Source organism: Mustela putorius, unplaced genomic scaffold (genome assembly GCF_011764305.1).
Source record: "Mustela putorius furo isolate JIRA1106 unplaced genomic scaffold, ASM1176430v1.1 tig00003867_pilon_pilon_pilon, whole genome shotgun sequence".
Lineage (NCBI taxonomy): Eukaryota > Metazoa > Chordata > Mammalia > Carnivora > Mustelidae > Mustela > Mustela putorius.
Genome location: NW_025422019.1, coordinates 32,420,888 through 32,443,579, shown reverse-complemented (window position 1 = coordinate 32,443,579; position 22,692 = coordinate 32,420,888). Strand labels below are relative to the sequence as shown.

Below are 22,692 nucleotides of genomic sequence, written 5' to 3'. Positions count from 1 at the left end.
CAAACATGCTATACTGTTTTGTTATGGTACATTTGTCCTAGACAGTAATTATATCTTAGGTACTGTATTAGTTTTCTTTTGTTGCTGCAGCAAATTATTATGAATGTAGTGGCCTAAAACAACACAAATTTGTCTTACGGTCTGGATATCAGAAATCGTAAAAGCAAGGTGTCAGCAGGACAGTGATCCTTCCAGAGAAGCTAGGGGAGAGACCATTTCCTTCCTGCCTTTTCCAGCATTAAGCAGCCACACTCATTCCTTGGGTCATCACCCCCTTCCTCCATCTTCAAAGCCAGCAGCAGCATAGCATATTCAAATCTTTATCTCTCTTTCTCACTTCTCCTTCTGTTGTGACATCTCTTTCTCTGACTACCCTGCTTCTTCTTTCATTTGTATGAAAGCTTGTGACTATATCTGGCCCACCTGGATAATTAAGGAAAATATCCCTCTTTAAAGGTCCTTAAGTTAAACACATCTGTGAAGTCTCTTGGTCATTCAAAGTAACCTATTTGCAAGTTCTAGGCATTAGTGGTATAAATTTATTCTGGCAAAATCTTAGGGGGACCATTATTATGTCTAATAATAATAGACATAACATAGACAGGTATCCATGGTTAGAGCTATAGGTTAGCTCTATTAATAGGTATTAAGTATTAAGATTAGCAGACTTTAGAAAGACAACTCAATTAAAACCACATTTAAACACTTCCACATATTAAACATATAGATGAAACTTAGTAGAAATAGTATAGAAGATTTTACTTTATTGAATGTATTTTGTTTACGTAGTTCAGTACATATTTTCAGTAAACAACAAGCAGCTCTTTCTGATTTTTCTATGATGATACAAAATTCGGTTTACACAAGAATGCAAGCTGCCACACTGTTGTTTGAGTTTTAGTGAATTAATTTTACGTAGATATCCAGTAAAAAAAGGTCATATTAGCACTGGAGTCATAAAATTCAAAGCAAAAAACATAACTTGCCTTTGTTCTCTTTGAGCTAGTCTATAAGCAATTTCAGTGTTTGGAGGTGAAATATCACCAACATTTTTTTTCCATAGTTAAAACTCAATAATTTAAAATTTTAATACAGTAGTTTCTTTGGAAGCTGCTCAAACTCTCAAAGGGATTAAGCTATAAACCTTTGTTTTATTATGTCTTTTAGAGCTCTTAGGAGGACAGTTGTACTGTTCTACCAAGAACTAGTCAATTGTCAACAGAAAGCAATAATGAAGTAGTATTGACTCAATCCCATTGGTTTCATCAAGAAAACTATCTGATAAGTCGAGAAAACAAATTAAGTCCTTTGTAATTATCTACTGAGAGCATTTATTTTTAATAATTTATATAAAAATGAACTAAATAAAATATTTATGGCATGCACTTTTTATAAATTTATTTTTAATTTCTTAAAACATACATGTAGGAACCATTGTTGCAAAACAAAAATATAAGTAAAATTTAAAAATCCAAACAAATAAAATATGATACTGATTTTCTAAAATATAAAAATGCATTTTAAAATGTCTTCTCTCTGTAGAAATGCACATAATATCTATGTGTTAAACAAAGGAAATGTCTAATTAATAAAAACATAATTATTCACACATTTAAATTGACTTAATTCAAAATGTTTCTGATATTTATTTAAATAATATGTCACTTGATTAATATTTTTGATAAAGAGGTTTGTCCAAGTTTATAAGATAAAGTAGCCTTTGGGTCAGTGAACTCTGTCTCAAATGAGTTCCACATATAATACATAGAATTCTACCTTTTAACATTAGAGTTAGAATAATGAAGAGAAAGAAACTGGTATTTATTCAGTGGGTCTTGAGTATTAAGGGATGAGCACTGGAGCTGTTGTATGTAAGTGATGAATCACTAAATTCTAGACTTGAAAACAATTTTACCATATATGTTTGCTAATGAGAATTTAAATAAAAACTTGAAATAAAAATACTAATAAAAATAAAGTGCATTAATACATAATTTGAGAAAGAAAAGGAAGACCTATTGCTGTATATTTCTGTTCAAAATTTACTGCTGTTTCACTGCAATAGAAGGGACAGATCTCCATTGACTTGGCAAATTAATATCTCAAATGGAATAAAGAGAAATGGAATAAGGAAAAAAAATTTAAAAAGATATCACCATAGAAATTGCAGAGTTTGGGCAATTTCTTGATATATCTCCAATTCTAATTTTATTTAAGATAATAATGTGCTCAAGTAAATATTAAAAATCCAGATTCCTGGAGATACTGCACATTTTCACTTAAAAAAATACAGGCCATCATATCATACCAGGTGTTTTCTCTCCAGCTGGGGTCTTCACATTCCCACAGCAGTTCTGGAGCTCTGTCCTTTGGCATTCTGTTACAATTTAGTTGCTGAGAGAGGACATGAACTGGGTAGAAAAGTGAGCCATATATCGTATATAGGAACTATTCTCTCTTGAAAAGGCTTCCATGGGTATAATTTCTATGGTCCCGGCAAGAGACAAATGTAGTTTTCACACAGGGAGGTCACCAGTGACAGCTTTTTCCCAAGTGTTAATAAATCCTTCACATTCTTCTCAGCCCAAACACAATTCTCCAAACAGAAGTTATTTTTGATCATAAGCAAAAGTGCCCATTAACACAATTGATATTCTACCTTTATGACATGTCTAAAGAACAGCCATAAAGTTACTTCAAAATAAATTCCTCCAGAGTAGAGTATGTTTGTTGACCCTTCACTCATAATTTCTTCATTTTATGTTATGTGATAAGTCACTTAACACTTATATAAATATTTTTGAGAGAGAAAAAGAGTAAAAAAAAATCTATATCTCTATAGTTTAGTATTGTGTTTCCCACAGATTTTGACTGTTGTCCCTATTATTTTCCACGCTATTTATGCCAAAGAGATGATAAAGTTATTAATCCACAAATATTTCATATTGTTAGAAATCATGTACATAAAATTCATGAGTTTGATTTGTCTTTTTTATTGGGTTATATATTTTTTAAAGATTTTATTTATTTATTTGACAGAGATCACAAGCAGGCAGAGAGGCAGGCAGAGAGAGAGAGGAGGAAGCAGGCTCCCTGCTGAGCAGAGAGCCTGATGTGGGGCTCGATCCCAGGACCTTGGGATCATGACCTGAGCCAAAGGCAGAGGCTTTAATCCACTGAGCCACCCAGGTGTGCCATTTATTGGGTTATATTGATTTACTTGTGCATGCTGAGAAATGTTAGAAATATTCAGAACAATTTAGATATTAGACCACAGATAAAACCATATGATGAGAGGATCATAATTTTTTTGTTTTTGTTTCAGTTTTAAAATATATCTAATTTTCATATTTCAAATTTAAATTTAAAAATCTCCTCTCAAAGTAAAACATACTAGTAAGGAAAAAAATGGAAAAATACCATATAGTGGTAAATAGAAATACAATTCTGATTTTATGCTACAAAGAGAAATATCAACATTTTTACTCTACTGATGCAGATACATTTGATTATAAGTTATTAGCATGCTGTTTTTAAAAATAGCATAATACAACACTATTCCTACTATTTCACAATTCTTATTGGTAATAGCTGCATGGTATTTCCTTTTATAATCAAACCATAATTTTTAACTATTGTTCAGTTTCCGGTCCCTCAAGTTGTTTGTGTATTTTTAAATATAAGTGTCAATATTTTTTATACTGGAGTTTCCATTGCTTCCCTTCTACTACCAAAGATCTTATTGAGGTTTTTGTTAGTAAATTTTCAAAGCTTCCTATTGTATGAAGAAATTAATCACTGCCATCCTGTGCCAATTCAATTTGACAAGCATTCATGAGCACTTACAATGCACGAGACACTTCTAATCCAGCACTTAAGAAAATGAACTGAATGGTTGGAAAATCAGTTTTAGACAGAACACATACAGATTACAAAGACTTTTATATTAGAACTAGAATGAGTTTTTGTCCACAAAGAGAAACTTGAGTTAATGGAATCTAAAGAATGAGAGGCCTTGGGGAAAGATATTGTTCAGATCTGATATGCCATTAAGAGATTAGATGCTTTTAAAGCTGCCATGAGAAATGTCCAAATGATACACATTCATGATAGTAATGGGAAAAGAAATTTTAAAAAGAGTCTTCCACAGGTTCACTCAGCATAATGCCATTGATTAAATAATGACTAGAAGGAAATTGCACAATGAAGTGTGATACCATTCACTTGAATATCTTAACCTCCTCTGAAGAAATATATTTGCTAATATTCTAATAGTACTCACTGCATAGTGTCTTCCAAGAAAGCTAAATTGATTCAGGAAATAGAGATGGTGATTGAGTTGTAATTCTTTGAGGGTATCACTTCTATGTAAGACAGAAATCATACTTAGTTTTTCAAAAGCAATTGAAAATAGTTCTTGGTAGAAACAACTCTTGGGAATTCAAAAGAAATTTTAAAACAGCTTCAGGAGAATAGGTACTATTTCTTCTTTGAATGTTTGGTAGAATTCTCCAAGGAATCTGTCAGGTTCTGGACTCTTGTTTTTTGGGAGTTTTTTGATCACTGCTTCAATCTCATTACTAGATATGGGTCTATTCAGGTTGTCAATTTCTTCCCAATTCAGTTTTGGGAGTTTATAGGTTTCCAAGAATGCATCCATTTCATCTAGGTTGGTTAAATTATTGGCATGTAACTGTTGATAATAATTTCTGATGATTGTTTCTATCTCTTACACACTAGCAATGAAAAATACAAATGGAAATTAGAGAATTTATTCCATTTACCATAGCACCAAGAACCATAAGATATCTGTGAATAAGCCTAATCAAAGAGGTGAAGGATGTGTACTCAGGGAACTACAGAACACTCATGAAAGATATTGAAGAAGATATAAAAAGATGGAAGACCATTCCATGCTCATGGATAAGAAGAATAAACATTGTTAAAATGTCTATACTGCCTATAGCAATCTATACTTTCAATGTTATCCCAATCAAAATTCCACTGACATTTTTCAAGAGCTGAAACAAACAATCCTAGAATTTGTATGGAACCAGAAGAGACCCTGAATTACTAAGGAGATGTAGAAAACAAACAAACAAACAAACAAAAACAAAACTGGGAGCATCACGTTGCCTGATTTCAAGCTTTACTACAAAGCTGTGATCAGCAAGACAGCATGGTACTGGCACAAAAACAGACACATAGACTAGTGGAACAGAGTAGAGAGCCCAGATATGGACCCTCAACTCTTGGTCAAATAATCTTCATCAAAGCAGGAAAAAATATACAGTGGAAAAAAGACAATCTCTTCAATAAATGGTGCTGGGAAAATTGGACAGCTATATGTAGAAGAATGAAACTCAACCATTCTCTTACACCATACACAAAAATAAACTCGAAATGGATAAAAGACCTCAACACGAGGCAGAAATCTATCAAAATCCTAGAGGAGAACGTAGGCAATAACCTCTTTGACATCAGCTACAGCAACTTCTCTCAAGATATGTCTCCAAAGGCAAAGGAAACAAAAACAAAAATGAACATTTGGGATTTCATCAAGATCAAAAGCTTCTCCACAGCAAAGGAAACAGTCAACAAAACAAAGAGGCAACCCATGGAATGGGAGAAAATATTTGCAAATGACACTATAGACACAGGCTGATATCCAAGATCTACAAAAAACTCCTCAAACTCAATGCACACAAAACAGATAATCACATCAAAAAGTGGGCAGAAGACATGAACTGTTACTTCTCTAAAGAAGAAATACAAATGGCTAACAGACACATGAAAAAAATTGTTCATCATCATTAGCCATCAGGGAGATTAAAATCAAAACCACATTGAGATACCACCTTACACCAGTTAGAATGGCCAAAATTAACAAGACAGGAAACAACAAGTGTTGGAGAAGATGTGAAGAAAGGGAAACCCTCTTACACTCTTGGTGGGAATGCAAGGTGGTGCAGCTACTTGGGAAAAGAGTCTGGCAATTCCTTAAGAAATTAAAAATAGAGCTACCCTATGACCCTGAAATTACACTACTGGGTATTTACCCCCAAAATACAGATGTAGTGAATGGAAGGGCCATCTCTACCCCAATGTTCATAGCAGCAGTGGTCACAGTTGCCAAACTGTGGAAAGAACCAAGATGTCCTTCAACGGACGAATGGATGAAGAAGATATGGTCCATATATACAATGGAGTATTATGCCTCCATCAGAAAGGATAAATACCCAACTTTTGTATCAACATGGATGGGACTGGAAGAGATTATGCTGAGTGAAATAAGTCAAGCAGAGAGAGTCAACTATCTTATGGTTTCACTTACTTGTGGAGCATGAGGAATAACAGAGGACATTGGGAGAAGGAGAGGAGAAGTGAGTGGGGGAAAATTGGAGGGGGAGAACAACCATGAGAGACTATGGACTCTGAGAAAAAAACAGATTTTTGGAGGGGAGGGGAGTGGATGTTTGGGTGAGCCTGGTGGTGGATATTATGGAGGGCATGTATTGCATGGAGCACTGGGTGTGGTGCATACATAGTGAATTTTGGAAAACTGAAAAAATTTTAATTTAATTTAAAAAAAATGAAATTTTAAGCTTGTGGAAACAGTAATAGTTGGTGATATATTAACTTACTAAGAAATACAAAACTAATAACAGCAATATTGGAGCAGTTCAAAGCTGTAATGGATTTACTTGTAGAAGGGAAACTACCTAACAAGGTAATTCTAATTATTTTTGTAACTATACCAATTATTTACTATCATCTAAATCCAGCATAAAAGTGACATTGAAAATATTTATCTTTGAATGTAAGAACTGGAAAGAATTTACATGTCATCAGCATCTTCATCTGTAGATGCAAATGTCTAAGAATATGAATTATCCAGTCACACATCTACTAAATGAGTATGTAAGTTAAAATTATATCTGGCTGCAGGTAAGAGAAAACTCAAATAAGTTGGATATTTTTCGCGCAAAACTACCTAAACAACCAGTCCTAGTAATTCAACAATGCTATTAGGGTATAGGAATCTTTATTTTATTTTATTTTTTTTGTTATGCTTTATTTGGCATCTAGACCTTCTCTGCTAAGCTGATAGCTATTTTCAGTAGCTGGTAGCTAAGAGGCTGCTGCCCTCTTAGACTCACAATTACACATGAGTAGGAAGCAAATGACATGGTTAAAAGCAAAACAAAATAAAACAAAACAAACAGAAAGGGATCTTTTCTTCTAATGAGGCTTTCCTTTTTAAAAATTTTTTTAGGGACATCCTTCTTAGAAACATTTACTTCAGTTAGTGAGGATTGTATCACTTTGCCACTCTTATTTACAAAGGAGGTTGAGGTTTTTACTTTTTTAGTTGAGTACTTTACTTAGCCACCAAATTGTAATTCTACTAATAATGAGGTAGAAGTATATAATTGATAAAGGGAAGGCAGTTTGCAAGGTTTACCACAGACATCACAGCTAGACTACTCTCTGGTGAAAAACTGTATTAATCAGGGTTCTCCAGAGAAACAGAACTATGTGTGTATTTATATATGTGGGGGGAGAGAGAGAGAGAGAGGTAGATAGATGATAGATAGATAGATAGATAAATACATAGATAGATAAATGACAAGGAGAGATTTTAAAGAATTCACTCACACAGTTGTGGGTGAAATCAAGTCCAAAGTTAGCAGGGCAGACCACCAGCCCGGAACACCAGGAAAGAGCTGATGTAGTCTCAAGTCCAAAGGCTGTCTGGAGGTATTCTTTCATCTCCAAGGACTTCAGTCTTAGCTATTAAAACCTTTAGCTGGGGCACCTGGGTGGCTCAGTGGGTTGAAGCCTCTGCCTTCGGCTCGGGTCATGATCCCAGGGTTCTGGGATTGAGCCCCACATCAGGCTCTCTGCTTGGTGGGAAGCCTGCTTCCTCCTCTCTCTCTGCTTGCCTCTCTGCCTACTTGTGATCTCTGTCTGTCAAATAAATAAAATCTAAAAACAAACAAACAAACAAACAAAACCTTTAGCTGATTGAATGAATTATGGAAGGTAATCTGCTTTGCTAGGATTTAATGAATAAATCTGATTACTCATCTGATTTAAATGTTAATCTTATTCAAAAAGTTATTTCACAGTGACACCAGGACATGTGACCAAATACTTGGCTTTGACCAAATATTGACCAAATAGTTGATCAAATATATGGCCAAGCCTTGTTGACACATACTATTAACCATCACAAGTCCACTCCTCATCAACTTCTCACCCATAGGCACTCTTTACAGGTCAGATGCTTCCTAACATGATTCAACTATGCTGTCTACAACCAAAAACACATTCAGGCCTCAGAGGAGGATGCAGAGTGGTTGGGTGGGTGGTGTTCACTTTTCTCGTTGATATCCTAGAATTTTAATACTATGATGTAAAGTTAGTATTTAAATACTATGGTGTAAATTTGATACATCTTATGTTATATAATAAGAAGATAAAGGAGGAAAGAAAATAAAGAGTATATATATTCATAAATGCCCATGACAATTACAGTCTTCACTTCTGTAACTAGTCTCATGTTGTTGTTGGTATTTATATCTGCCTTCTTCCACCTCCTATTCCCTTTGCCTTCAGCAAGCACATCAGCTGGTTATGGTTCTTTCTCCTGTGAAGTGACCCAAACTTTCATTCCTAAAGGGTTGAGTGGTACCATCCCTATTCGTACACCCTGATTTTTAACCTTTCAATCTAGTTATGAAAAGAACATCACCATATGTTGGATACTCATTCAGAGCATCCTAGATAACGGTGCTCCAGCCATTCAAGGTATTGTTGCCTAGAAAGAGCTATGACGGAATCTTCAAAAGGCCATTCCACCATTCTATCAAATAAACTACTTCAGGGTGGTAGGGAGCACAATAAGATCAATGAGTTATATGAACATAGGCCCATTGTCACTCTATATTTGTGGTGAAGTGAGTTCATTGATCAAAAACAAGCTGGGTAGTTTACAAATGATTGTAAATGAGGCATTTTGTAAGTCCACGGACTATAGTTTTGGCAGAAGCATTGCATGGAGAAATGACAGGTCCATATCTAGAGGAAGAACAAAAGACTGCCATTTTCATGAAGGAAGCTGTCCCAATTTAATCAACCTGCCATGAGGGAATTGGCTGATCACCCCTGGGAAAACAGTACCATATTGAGGGCTCACTGTTTTTAATTTGTTTTGTTTCCACTCTTTATTTCTCTTTAAAAATTTTTTAATTGAAGTTGGCATACAATATTATATTAGTTTCAGGTATGCAGTGTAATGATTCAATGTTATAAAATGATCACCATGATTAAGTCTAGTTACCATCTGTCACCATACAAAGTTATTATAATGTTGTTGACAATATTCCCTATGCTGGACTTACACTCTTGTGACTAATTATATTTTACAACTGGTAGTGTGTACCTCTTAATTTCCTTTACCTATTATCTCACCCACCTCCTCTCTGATAACAACGAGTTTGTTCTCTGTATTTATGAGTATGTTTCTATTTGGGGTTTTTGTTATTGTTGTTGTTGTTGTTGTTGTTCATTCATTTTGGCTCATTATTGAGTTCTGTTCCTGGCAGTTAAGGCACTCAGAGGTAGCTATAGACAAGTCATCTTTGCTGAGTGGAAGTCCATATTGCTGACCCCATGTATAACCACCATCCATGCCCCATAGCCACTTTGTTCATGAGCTCATTGGGCAGCGACAGGGGTGGTTGAGGAGACAGACTGTGTGGTATTCACAGAACAGGTTATCCTATCTACATTAATGTAAAAATCGTCTTCTACTGAGGTGATCCTTTGTGGAGCATTCACACAGGACACAAATATCTTCAGATTCTTAGACCATTCAAAGGGATCTAGCCACATACCTTTCCCCAGACCTCCTTGTCACTAATTTTTCAGTTATGTTCCTCCCAAGTTTCTAATTATCCAGCCAACCTATGGGCCACAGCCCATGGATCAGTATATCTCTTCTGGCCATTTCTCCTCCCAATAAAAATAAACAACACTGATTCAAAGTTTGTACACTGGGAGGATTTCCTTTCATCACTCTCCTTGAGGGATGTCCCTCAAGCAGTGATGCTGCACTTTCCACTTTGGGTGGTGACTGCATATAGTGAAGAACTATCTGGAAACTACACCTGACTTTTTTCCTCCTCTATCATTGGTCACTTGCCTAGTGTTGTGGTTCAGATCATTCTTTTCCCACCCTTTATAAACTTGCAGCTAAGGAATGTCAGTGCTAACACACAGCTAGGAACAGTAATCAAAACAAAATAATCTGCACTTCACTACTCCTTTTACTCTGTGTGAGGAGAGCACAGTCTTTACTCAAATATCACCTTCTCAATGAGGAGACACACCTTCTATGAGGGACACACCCTGAGTTGACCCCCATTTAGTCTTTACTTGAATGTGGATAGAAGCCGTGATTTGTTTCTAACTGATAAAATAGGGGGAAAAAAACTCCATTAATTAGGTTGCTTTATATAGATTGTGTTATATAAGATTCAGTCTCGGGGTGCCTGTGTGGCTCAGTGGTTAAGTGTCTGCCTTCAACTCAGGTCATGATCCCAGAGTCCTGGGATTGAGCCCCACGTTGGGCTCCCTGCTCAATGGGAAGCCTGCTTCTCCCTCTCTCACTTTCCCTGCTTGTGTTCTGTCCCTCACTGTCTCTGTCCCTGTCAAATAAATAAACAAAATCTTAAAAAAAATAAAAATTAAAAAGACTCAGTCTCAGCAGAATGGAGACTCTTCCTTGCTGATGGTGAAGAACTGCCATATTGTAAGATAGCTTGTGAGTGGGTCACGGGGCAAGAAACTCCTGGCAGCTCCAGTTGCTGAGAATGGCTGTGACTGCCAGGTTATAGGAAGCCGGGGCTCTCTATCCTACCACCACAGGAAATGGATTCTACCAACAACTTCCAGGAGTTTGGGAGATTATTTTTTCCAAGACAAGCCTGCAGATGAGAATGCAGCCTGGCCAACACCTTGATTGAGCAAAGCCTACTGACCTACAGAAGCTGTGAAATAATAAATCTGTGCTATTTTAAGCCACTAAGTTTATGGTCATTGTTAAACAGAAACAGAAAAGTCAGCTAATAGAAATCCTTCCCTCATCACTGTGTTGTAAGTTAGTATCTCTCCCCTTGCTGCATGAACTCTGTTTAACTTTGTTTCTCCCACCGAATTTTCACTGTGTCCTGAAGTATACAACTAACTTATTTATATATGTCTTAGTATGTCTTTTTCAACTCTCATAAACATTTCAAGAAACAAACAGGCTTTTTTTCTTCTGTCACAGATGTATCGACTGTGCTTAGAATAACAGCTGACACGTAGTGTACACTCAATTAATACTTGCTGAGAGATAAATGGTTATAAGCCTCGCAGCCAAGTCAGCCCAACCTAAAAGCACAGCTTGAAAACCATAGAGCGGCATAAATATAGGAGATAAATCATAAGAAATGTTCCAGGAAATCATGATTCCAGTCCTGGTTCTACCATGCGATTCTGGACTAGTCTCTAAAATCTGCTCAGCTTCAGTTTTGCTTTCTCTAAATACAGATCATAATTTTCACCATGTTTGTTTATATGTTTATTTTCAGACCCAAGCAAAGTAACATATGCAATATTGCTTAATAAATTTTAAGGAACAATATCAATTCTAGATGAAATATGGGTGGCTAATATGTATATAAAAATAGTCCAGCTTCCCTAGGAAACAAAAGAATTATAGGCAAAACACTAAGGATATATTATTTGTTGCCTATTAATTAAATGAATTAAGAGTGATGCTACCCAATATTGGATATGATGTATACTCTTATATGCAATTTAGAGGAGTACAAAAATAGTTTAAAGTTGGGAAGAGCAGCTTAGAAAACCTCAAAAAGTGCAAATGCATATCTTTTATTCCAACAGTTTTGTTTGTGGGAACCGATTTTTGGATGCAATTAGACAAGTGTACAAAATATGAGTATATTCATGGAAGTTTGGTTTGCAATCATAAAACAGTGTAATTTACTTAAATGCCAAGCACAAAATGATGAGTTATCTAAATAGTTCTCTCTTCCTCTCTCTCTTTTTCTATCACTTTTTCTCACATTGTTTAAATTTTTTTTTTAATTAACATATAATGTATTATTAGCCCCAGGGGTACAGGTCTGTGAATCGCCAGGTTTACACACTTCACAGCACTCACATTGTTTAAAGTTTTGCCAGTCTCTGAAAACACCACCACTAACTTGAGGCCAGAATCATAACTTTCCCACCCATCCAATTCCATGAGTTTCCTGAGACCATATCTGAGGATCAATGACCTGTGTTGTCCTTACAACATTTTGGTTCTTTATAGACGAATAGAAGTAAATCAGTGAAAAGTAGACTAAACCCTCTGAGATAGTATTACCAAAAGATATTGATTCTGTTTTTCTCTATTTGTATATTTCCAAAACATAGAATCATATGCCAGTGTACATTGTAATTTGTTTTATAATGCTGGGGCTAGACCATATCTTCCCACAAATTCTTTTTAATATTCTTCTAATTTTCTAATTCTTACTGTCTGTCATCTCTGTCCTGACATTTATCACTAAGAATTTCTTTTGAGTGACTTTCAATAAATTGTTCAGGGAACTTTTGAAATAGCATTGATATTTCTATAAGTCTCACAGGTATTATCTTGTATATTTCTTTGTATGAACTTGAACTTAAGTTTTCTTTCCAGCTGGCATTCTCAAAAGCATTTACTCAGTTTCTATTATTTACCTTTCAAAATTACTCTACAAGATAGAAAATATGATATAAGAGTTTATTTTTGCTATAGGAAAATCCAAGAAAGTTATCAAGGCTGATAAATTCTAGCCTAAAACTAACCAAAGTATTTGGCCTATAAGCCCTGTGGCTAGACCATCAATGTTAGGCAAGCTCGTTTATCTTGATATCACATCACTGAGATAAGAGAATTATTTGTCCACAGAAGGAGACTGACATCAGTAGGGACACTTGAATGTAGTTTGGTGTATCTTGACAACCTCTATAAGACTAAAGCAACATTTACATTCTAAATATACACAGTTCTCTAAATGCACATCCAGAGTCTGATTCCAGCCACATCAATCACTCACTCACTCACAGTAAACACAATGGTACTGGCATTTGGTAATTGAAGGACTCCTTGATCTTTAACTACTATGTCAATAGAAACTGGTTAATTTAAATCATAATGGTTAATCTGAAACAATAGGAAACTCTTGGCATTTCATATACTTGCTTTAGAGAAGCTTGCCTTGGGGCACCTTGGTGGCTCAGTGGGTTAAAGCCTCTGCCTTCCTCTCAGGTCACGATCTCAGAGTTCTTGGGATCTCTGCTCCATGGGGAGCCTGGTTCCCCCAGCCCCTCTCTCTACCTGCCTCTCTGCCTACTTGTGATCTCTCTCTGTCAAATAAATAAATAAAATCTTAAAAAAAAAAAGCTTGCCTTATGTCAGAAACATTATATTTTTAATTTACTATCTATATACCTATATGTAATAGAAATTAATTTGTATCCTAGAGATTTTAATAAAAATAGTCCAGTCTAACTTTCTTGTTTGTCATCTGCTGTCTCCCAAAGGATCATGTAGGAAATAAACTATCTCAATTTGTTAAAATATCATTATTTAAAAATAAGAGTTAAAAATCTTCTGAACATTCTTACACTGATATTTCAACTTTTTTTTTTTTTTGCTTTATTTCATTTGACACTTTGATTCTTTAAATATTTAGAGAATTGTTTCTATTTTCTTTCAAATTCTCTGTTAGCATCCTCCTCCTAGCACACAAACCCTCTCTTGATTGAATGCCTCTTTCTTGAAATGGCAAGTAGTATTTCTCAGTAAAGGTAATACCCTTTAGGCCACTCAATTATGCACATCAAATAAGTCACCAATTCTAGTTTTTTTTTTCCTACTGCAACTGCCATAGAAAAGGTTCTTAGTGTTCCTTACCTAAACTACTATAGTATCCTACCTATGCATCCCCTTATCTTTAAAATTGTTCCACGGCAAAATTTCATGCACACTGATGACAAATGGTTCTTGACAAAATGAAAATCCCATTGTAGCACTGCATTGTTTAAAATCCTTCAGTGTTTCCTCCAGTCACATTTCATAATGTGATAGACAGGTTTGGTTTGGTTAGATATTATAATTCATCAATTCTCATCACTTCTACACACACAATCTTCTTTAACCATATTTCTCTCTTTTTGCATTTTTTTTTTTTTTTGGTATATGCATGCTCCTATTTTCTACATTTACATAAAATTTCCCTGAACTATTATCTCTCCTCCAACATCCAACCCTTCTTCTTCGTGTTTTTTTATATCCTTGAAGATCCAAATCAGATATCACTTTTCCCAGGTAACCTTCTTGGGATTTTTTGGGCACCCCTCTTCTGTCCTTACATTGCACAGTAAAAATACCTAAATCAATGACTGCTGTTATCTCTTCCTGTATTTGTTCTTTTATTTCCAAAAAACACATATACACAAATACTCACATATACTTACACACTCACAGACACATGGACACAAACCATATAAAGATAAAGACATTTTGTTTAATATTTTTCTTAAATCCCAGCCATTTAACAGCTATTTAACAGAGCTAGTGCTCAATAATTATCTTTGAATAAGTCTTGCTTGCTATGACTTCAAAGTTTTAGGAAATGGAGCTGACCAAGATTATGAATACCTAAAATTTAGAGTTAAAACATTTTTGCCCTATTATACTCAAATTCTAGATTTTTTTCATGATCAATATTCTATAGTATTTTAAAATAATTATTCTTTAATCTGGAATAATCTTATGTATATACATATATACACACCTTATATAAATCCGATTAGTTCAAATATTAGAAATTACTTGAAGCTTAAGCTATGGTTCTGTGTAAGTGAAATTAAGTAGATATAATTCAAGATCACCAGGGGTCTGACATTATTTCATCAGTATGACTAACTTTTTTAGAGGCCAGAAATTTCCCAATTTGGAGGATCTAAGTGATTCACATATAAACCAACACTTATTTATTAATCAGGCATTTCATATACCAGGCATTGTTTTAAGCCCCTGGCATATACCAGTGTATATGTATAAGACATTTATTAAGACTTTATTCAATCACTTCATAAAAATGTAATTTGTGTATGCTTTATTATCTTAGAGTCCTACTCAAAGACTCTGACATATCACAAATGCATAACACCATAAGTCTTCATGAGAAAAATAATATTACTTTAATTATTTTTAATAACTATATACTCTATCTCTGGAAGACTATAGTGAAAATATTTGAGGCATGGGACCACTATGGTGTCTCTTAAATCATGCCACAAACATGTCTATTTATCAATTCTATTCAAGTTGACATTCTCTTTTTCTGGCCAAAATGCTTTTAACCTCCCCAAAATGAACTCCTTTATTACAAATGAAAAATATGCCCAGTGTAAAAAGAATTTCTAAAAATCACTATCACTTTTCTTCCCAGATCTTGAATTACTTGGGGAATGTGCTGATGTTTGAAAGGAGAGATTGTTTTAAATTGCATAAATAGAGTTTATATGCCTTATTGATTAACATAAAACATTTATTCTTCTTAGAAAATGTGAAAAGGGCCAGATACCTTTCTAATATGCAGCATATCAAAATGATGAATTTTATGATATATAATTGAAACATACAAGCTAATTAAATTTGTTTGAAAATTAGGAGTTTACAAGGCTCCAACACTTCCACGTGAATTAGGCACAGAATCTTGGCAGAAAAATCAGTAAGCAGAGATGAAAGTTTTCAATTTCAATTTAGCTAAGGCTTAGCTATATCCTTAATATAATGTAATAACATTCTTTGGCATTTTCACAAGCCAAAGATACAAAAAATATTTTTACTAGAAGTGAATTGGCACAAATGTATTTTCCTTAGATGAGGTCAAAGATAATGTACTGGAAAATTCCAAGAATAATAATAATAGTTTTAACATTGCCATAGAGCCAAATACCACTAATCATTTCCATATTTCTTAATAGAGGCTCAAAGAACTGAAACAAAGGGAATTTGCTCGAAATGTAGCATCTAAATCCAGGAAAGATGAAAGAAAACAGGAAAAAGCACTCCAACGCCTGCACAAGCTGGCCGAGCTAAGAAAGGAAACTGTGTGGTGAGTGTGCTATGAAATCTTAAGTTTTCTTAAAGCATAATGACCAAAAAAAAAAAAAAAAGGACATAGGAATAAAGGGCACAATCCTATTTATTTCTGTTCCCAGAATAAGATAGTCACATTTTCATGACTTCCTGTGAGCTGTAGACAGTCATTTGAATTTTATGCAAACAACTGTTTATTGCACATTTCAATAAAAAAAATATTCCTATAATTTTACTTTTCAAAAAAGTTAATTTCATGTTACTCTGATATTTGCACTTAGCTGAAAACCATTCTGTTTCTTACTGGAAATTCTAAATACTTGATTGAAGAAGAGAACAGAGCACCATCTCATGACCTTGTTCAAAAAGGAGTTTTAAGAGGAAAAATTTTTTTTAAATGAAAATTTGGGGAACTTTTATTTGAAAGTATCTTCTACAAAAAAAAAAAATAAATAAAAGTTAGGAAGACCTTATAAAATTCAGAGTCAAGTCAAAATTAATTTCACTGTGAATAAAGTTACAACTGTTAGAAGTTCAAAACTCTGTTACTTTGACCTGTTTCTAACAGTGAACAGCTATAGTGTTACAATTCAGAATTTATAATTCAGGCCAAGAAACTGTTATAAAAAGGAGATAGCTTTTTAGAGTGTTTTCTCCACCTATCCCAAGACAAGTGATAGAGAATATATTGCCATATCATAACATTCTTTGGGATGTCAAGTTTGGAAAAATCAAAATTTAAATGTATTTTGAATCCTCTGGGAAACTTACAAACAAACACAACTGCTATTCAATCATACCAATCATTTATTTTTACTCTCTGTGGTAATAAGTGAAAAATTATACAAGTGCAAGTTAATGTTATAGAGAATCATAGGGCCTATGCACTTTAAAGTCCTAAAGTAGCATTCCAATGTAGATGTAAAATTCTAATACATTGAGAAAACTAGAGTTGATAGTAAGATATGCACAAAAAGAAGCAAAACTGGGGCCCCCGGGTGGCTCAGATGGTTAAGCAACTGCTTTCAGCTCAGGTCATGATCCCAGGTCCTGAGATACAGGCTTGCATTGGGCTCCCTGTTCAGTGGGGAGCCTGCTTCTCCTTCTTCCTCTCCCTCTGTTGTCCCCTGCTTGTGCTGTCTTGCTTGTGCTCTCTCTCTCTCTCTCAAACAAATGAATAAAAACTTTTAAAAAAAGAAAAAATAAGCAAAACTTCTTATCTAAATTACTTTCTTCAACAATAGTACATATTTCATGGTACACACACCACACTTTTCCCTTTAATTTGGGGCCTCTAAAGATGTGCAAAGTATAAAACAGTATTTTTTCTTAATATCAAATATGGTAGCGAAACAGCCCATTGTGTTAAAGATTAGGTAAAGAAAATATTCAGCTAAAAAAATTATGGGGCATTTATAACTTTTAAGAAACTAACTTTAATAGAATGGAAAATTCTGCACACCGTGATTCTGTTTCAGTAAAGATGATATTCAGGTAGCCCCTTTTTTATATGCCAGACAGTATAGTATCTTCTTTGTATTAAGAACCCACTATTTACGGTGTACTGCAATGACAAATAGAAATTATATCTTAAGTAATCATTTGTCCTATACTTACTATATATTATGATATTATTTTTAACTTCAGGGTAATTTTTAAATATTAAGAATAACAAGTCTAAAAAAATTTCTGAAGTTAGTATTATCTCTTAGTTAGTTTTGCACTGCAACATTCTCCTTGGCCTGGGGTAGACTTCAGTAAATACTGGCTGGATTGAATTATTGAACTGAATCCCCAGCCCTTCTGAAGTCATAAGTTTTTAACCTTTGTTCATATTCTCCATATAGTATTAATGATATTAAGTATTGGCAAATTTAAATAATTTTACTTTAGCAATTCTACAATACTCCAAAATACCACTGAAGAGACCATGAGTCTAAAGAAACTTGATCAGGAAGCATGAGTTGAGAGCACAGGAGTGTCCTCGACACAGCTGTTAACGACTGTGAAAGTAACTTCAACACAGCACGACCAAGTTATCCCAAATAGTAACAATAACTAAATGTAGTTGTAGCTCTAAGGAAGGGACCTATGCTATATGAAAGTAATTCTCTTACAAAGATTTTAAAATTTGAAAAAGAAATCTTATAATGACATTTCTAAAATATAAATGTTTGGATATTTTTTTGTCAAAAGTGTCCGATCTAATATACACTTTTCTTTTTGTAGTGCTCCTGGAAGTGGCCCCATGTTCAAGTCAACAACTGTTACTGTGAAAGAAAATTGTAATGAAATTTCCCAAAGAGTTGTTGTGGATGCAGTTAATAACCAGGAAGATTTCAAATATACTTTAATTCATAGTGAAGAGAATACTAAAGATGTTACCGCTGTTGCTGCAGATCCAGAAAGTACAAATATTACAGCAAAAAATAACCAACTTGGGGATCAAGCCCAAGGAATCCACAGACACAAAATTGGCTTTTCTTTTGCATTTCCAAAGAAAGCTTCCGTGAAGCTGGAGTCCTCAGCTGCAGCCTTCTCTGAATACAATGATGATGCCTCTGTGGAAAAAGGATTTAGCAGAAAAAGTAGATTTGTGCCTGGTGCTTGTCATCTTCAACTATCTTCACCAACAGATGTGCTTTTGAGTTCTGAGGAGAAAGCTAACTCTTTTCTTCCACCAGAAGGAATGTGCATTGACAAAGAAACTGCTCGAACTCAAGAGATGAAAGAAGTTTCTAGTGAAAAAGATACATTTTCATTACCTTCATTTTGCCAGTTTCAAATCCCTCTATCTTCTGATGCAGATAATTGCCAAAATTCAGTCCCATTAGCTGATCAAATACCACTGGAAGATATTATTATTAATGAAGACATAATTACGAGTGATAACAGTTCTGAATTGTTAGGAAATAAATCCACAGTTCTTGACTTAGCTAATGATTGCTTATCTTTGCAAGCTACCACAGAAGAAGCTGTTAAGAACAATGATGAGTCTACAGTTGAAGTTGCAAATAAAAATTATGGCCCTGAGATGTTGGCCCCTTCAAATTTTGAAGAGGAAAATATAAGCTTACATAAAAAACCAGATTTATCCAAAAGACCATATGAGCCCTTTGTACCGGTTCTTAACAAAGATGGATCCACAATCCTTCAGTGGCCATCAGAAATGTTGATTTATACAACTACTCAACCATCAATTTCCTATAGCTGTAATCCTCTCTGTTTTGACTTCAAGGCCACTAAATTAAACAACAATCTATATAAAAATAAGCTGCCCTTAAATGATCTTTCTTTTCAGCAGAAAGGAGAAGACATTTGCAAGAGACCAGTTTCAGAATGCAAGAACACATCTGTTGCAGGACTCATTGATTATGATGTTGGAGGTAGCAGAAATGAATGCCCCCAAGTCACTCTTCCTCCGGTTGATGATACTCTCTTCAATAACTGTAATTCTGGAAAAAATGAGACTATGGGTCTAAGGAATAGAAATATTTCCTGTAGGATCAGAAAAACAAAAAAACACAACTTTACCAAAAATCAAATGAAACAGGATACTCCAGATGAGAAATATAACAAAATAAGGTTGAAAGATACTCATGAACACTGGTTCCATAAAAGTAGAAGGAAGAAAAAAAGAAAAAAATTATGTCAGCATCACCATGGGGAGAAAACCAAAGAATCAGAAATTAGCTTCAAAATGGAATCAGAAAATAGTTACACTGATATAACCAGGAAAAATCTACTGGAAACAATTTCAGAAAAGCACTGTCTAGCTGCAGAGCAATTATTGGACTCACATCAGTTACCTGATAAAAGGCCCAAATCATCATCCATATACATAAGTGACAATGAAGAAATGTGTAAAACCCAGAACACTGAACATAATAGTAATGATGCAATCAGTTCTAAAAATCACGGTACAAAGAACTCGGTTGTTTTAAATGAACAACCCAATCCAACAATGATACATTCTGGGAAACATAATTTAACTTACTCCAGAACTTACTGTAGTTGGAAAGCCAAAATGTCCAGCTGCAGTCAGGATCACAGATGCCTAGTTCTTCAAAACGACATGAGCTGCCTGAGTCAGAACCAGGCTGTTAAAAGAGGTTATAATTCTCTCATTAACGAATCAGAAAGATTCCATCGAAAACGTAGACAACATTCATATTCTTATTCTTCAGATGAAAGCTTAAATCGACAGAAGTATTTACCAGAGGAGTTTTGGAGACCACCACGGGCTTCTGCTCCCTGTAGGCCTAAAAGGAAGCGGAGGAGAAAAAGAAGCCGATTCCATACGGGAATGGAAGCTTTTGAACTCAGAGAGAACACCGATTATCCCAGGAAAGGCAATTCTTCCTTAGGTCACCAGGATGAGTTAGTAAGCCAAGACCAAAAAGGGGAAACAAAACCACAAGACAGTGCGAACCCTGGGAAGAACTCAGACCAAACAGATCAAGGAGAAGAGGAGCAAATTTTGCACCCGGGCAGCCCCCTTCCTCCTGAAGCCAGTGGAGGGACTGAGCCTTTAGCGCTGGAAACCACTTCTGGGACCTCGGCAGACACTTCCCACGAACACGCCACATCTGTCCACGCAGCCAGCGCCCCAACGAAAAAAGAAATGGACAATGCCTTGCTGGAACACAAAGAAAGAAGTGAGGATATAAATATGCAGGAGAAGCCAATTCCTTTCAAGGTGCCTCACCCTGAAAAGAACTTGAGGCAGCCACAACCGAAATCCCACCTGTGCCATTACGAACTGGCGGAGGCCCTCCCGCAAGGAAAGATGAACGAGGCGCCCGCGGAGTGGCTGCGTTTTAATTCGGGAATCCTTCACACACAGCCGCCCTTACCGTTCAAGGAAGCACACGTCAGCGGTCACACCTTTGTAACCACGGAGCAAATCCTGGCTCCCTTAGCTTTACCGGAACAGGCACTTCTGATCCCAATAGAAAACCACGAGAAATTCCGAAATCTGCCCTGTGAGGTCTACCAGCACATCCTCCCGCCCAACATGCTGGCCAACAAGGTCAAATTTACGTTTCCCGCAGCGGCTCTCCCACCCCCTAGCACACCTCTGCAGCCTCTGCCTCTGCAGCAGCCCTTCTGTTCTACCTCTGTAACCACGCTCCACCACGCGGTTCTGCAGCAGCACGCGGCCGCCGCGGCCGCCGCCGCAGCCGCCGCGGCCGCGGGGACCTTCAAAGTGCTTCAGCCCCACCAACAGTTTCTGTCCCAAGCTCCGGCTCTCACCAGAACATCCTTACCTCAGATCTCAGTAGGACCGGTCGGACCCCGGCTCTGTCCTGGGAACCAGCCACCTTTTGTTGCTCCTCCTCAGATGCCAATCATCCCAGCTTCGGTTCTTCATCCTAGCCATCTGGCTTTCCCATCTTTACCCCATGCCCTCTTTCCTTCTCTGCTTTCCCCACACCCTACTGTCATCCCACTACAGCCCCTCTTCTAGTCATCGCCATAGGAGGGAGAGAAAATGTTCGTGTGACAACGATTGCTATGTGCGTAAATGCTCATCTAAGTGGATAATTAATTTCCTACTTAAATGGTGGAAATAAACTAGCCAAAATACGGCCTCATTGATATGAAATCATTTACTGTAAGTGTAATGATGCAAATAAATTCTTAAGTTTCTGATATATAATATTATTAAGGCACTGAATAGTTTGCAAACCAATACAATATATGCTGTATATTAAGATGGTGTCTTAAGAGTATGTATAATGTACATAAAATATATTTATAGTACTGTAATTTATGTTGTAAAGTATGCTCCTTGTTTTTTTTTTTAACCTTTGTGTATTTGCACCTATTTAATGTTTAGACAAAGCTGATGGCACTACGTTTTGTACCATGTTCCTTGAAAATGTAAATTCAGTGAAATATATCTCTTGCAATAAATTTTTGTTAAGTATTTAAGTAAATCAAACTTTGTTTTAGTTCGTTTTCACTGTCCTGGGAATGTATAGTAACAGTAGGTTTTGGATTTACATTGTTTCTTCTGTACATTGGCATCTCTGAGTCTCAGAGGCTCAACAAATTACCTTTGGAGCTCTATCAATACTTAAACTGTAATACCTTCCTTTGGAATAAGTATAACAGGACCATTTGTTTTTCTGTTTGTTCTAATGTTGCTTATACTCAGAGTTTACTATATTTCTTGAACAACTGGCCCTTTAGATAATAAACCTGGAAATTATGTTAAAGTAATGTTAGTATTGAGGGGGGGATAACTCAAAAATATGCAAGTACCTAGTATTCTTTCAGGAACTGTGCAACAGCACTAGTAGACAAGAAATAGCAAATAAACAATATGAATTCTTACGACGTTTTTGTATGTCAGAATTCTCGAATGTATTATGTTTATTTTTAATTGATACAGGAAATATATGTATATAGTAATATTGGTATGGATTAAGGAATGGGTTTAATTAATAAATCACTCCCCATATATA

The 22,692-nt window shown here is 35.5% G+C and overlaps 1 protein-coding gene across 1 annotated transcript in view; it reads left to right on the top strand.

The window, feature by feature from the left end:
* Positions 1 to 22,161, top strand: part of ZNF804A (zinc finger protein 804A) — a 284,329-nt gene extending 262,168 nt beyond the window's left edge. Inside the window, exons 3-4 of the mRNA XM_004757844.3 lie at positions 16,105 to 16,235; positions 18,449 to 22,161. Of these exons, the coding sequence (XP_004757901.2) occupies positions 16,105 to 16,235; positions 18,449 to 21,689 (3,372 nt within the window). The 3' untranslated portion in view covers positions 21,690 to 22,161. The remainder of the gene's footprint in view (positions 1 to 16,104; positions 16,236 to 18,448) is intronic.
* Positions 22,162 to 22,692: the final 531 nt, after the last annotated feature.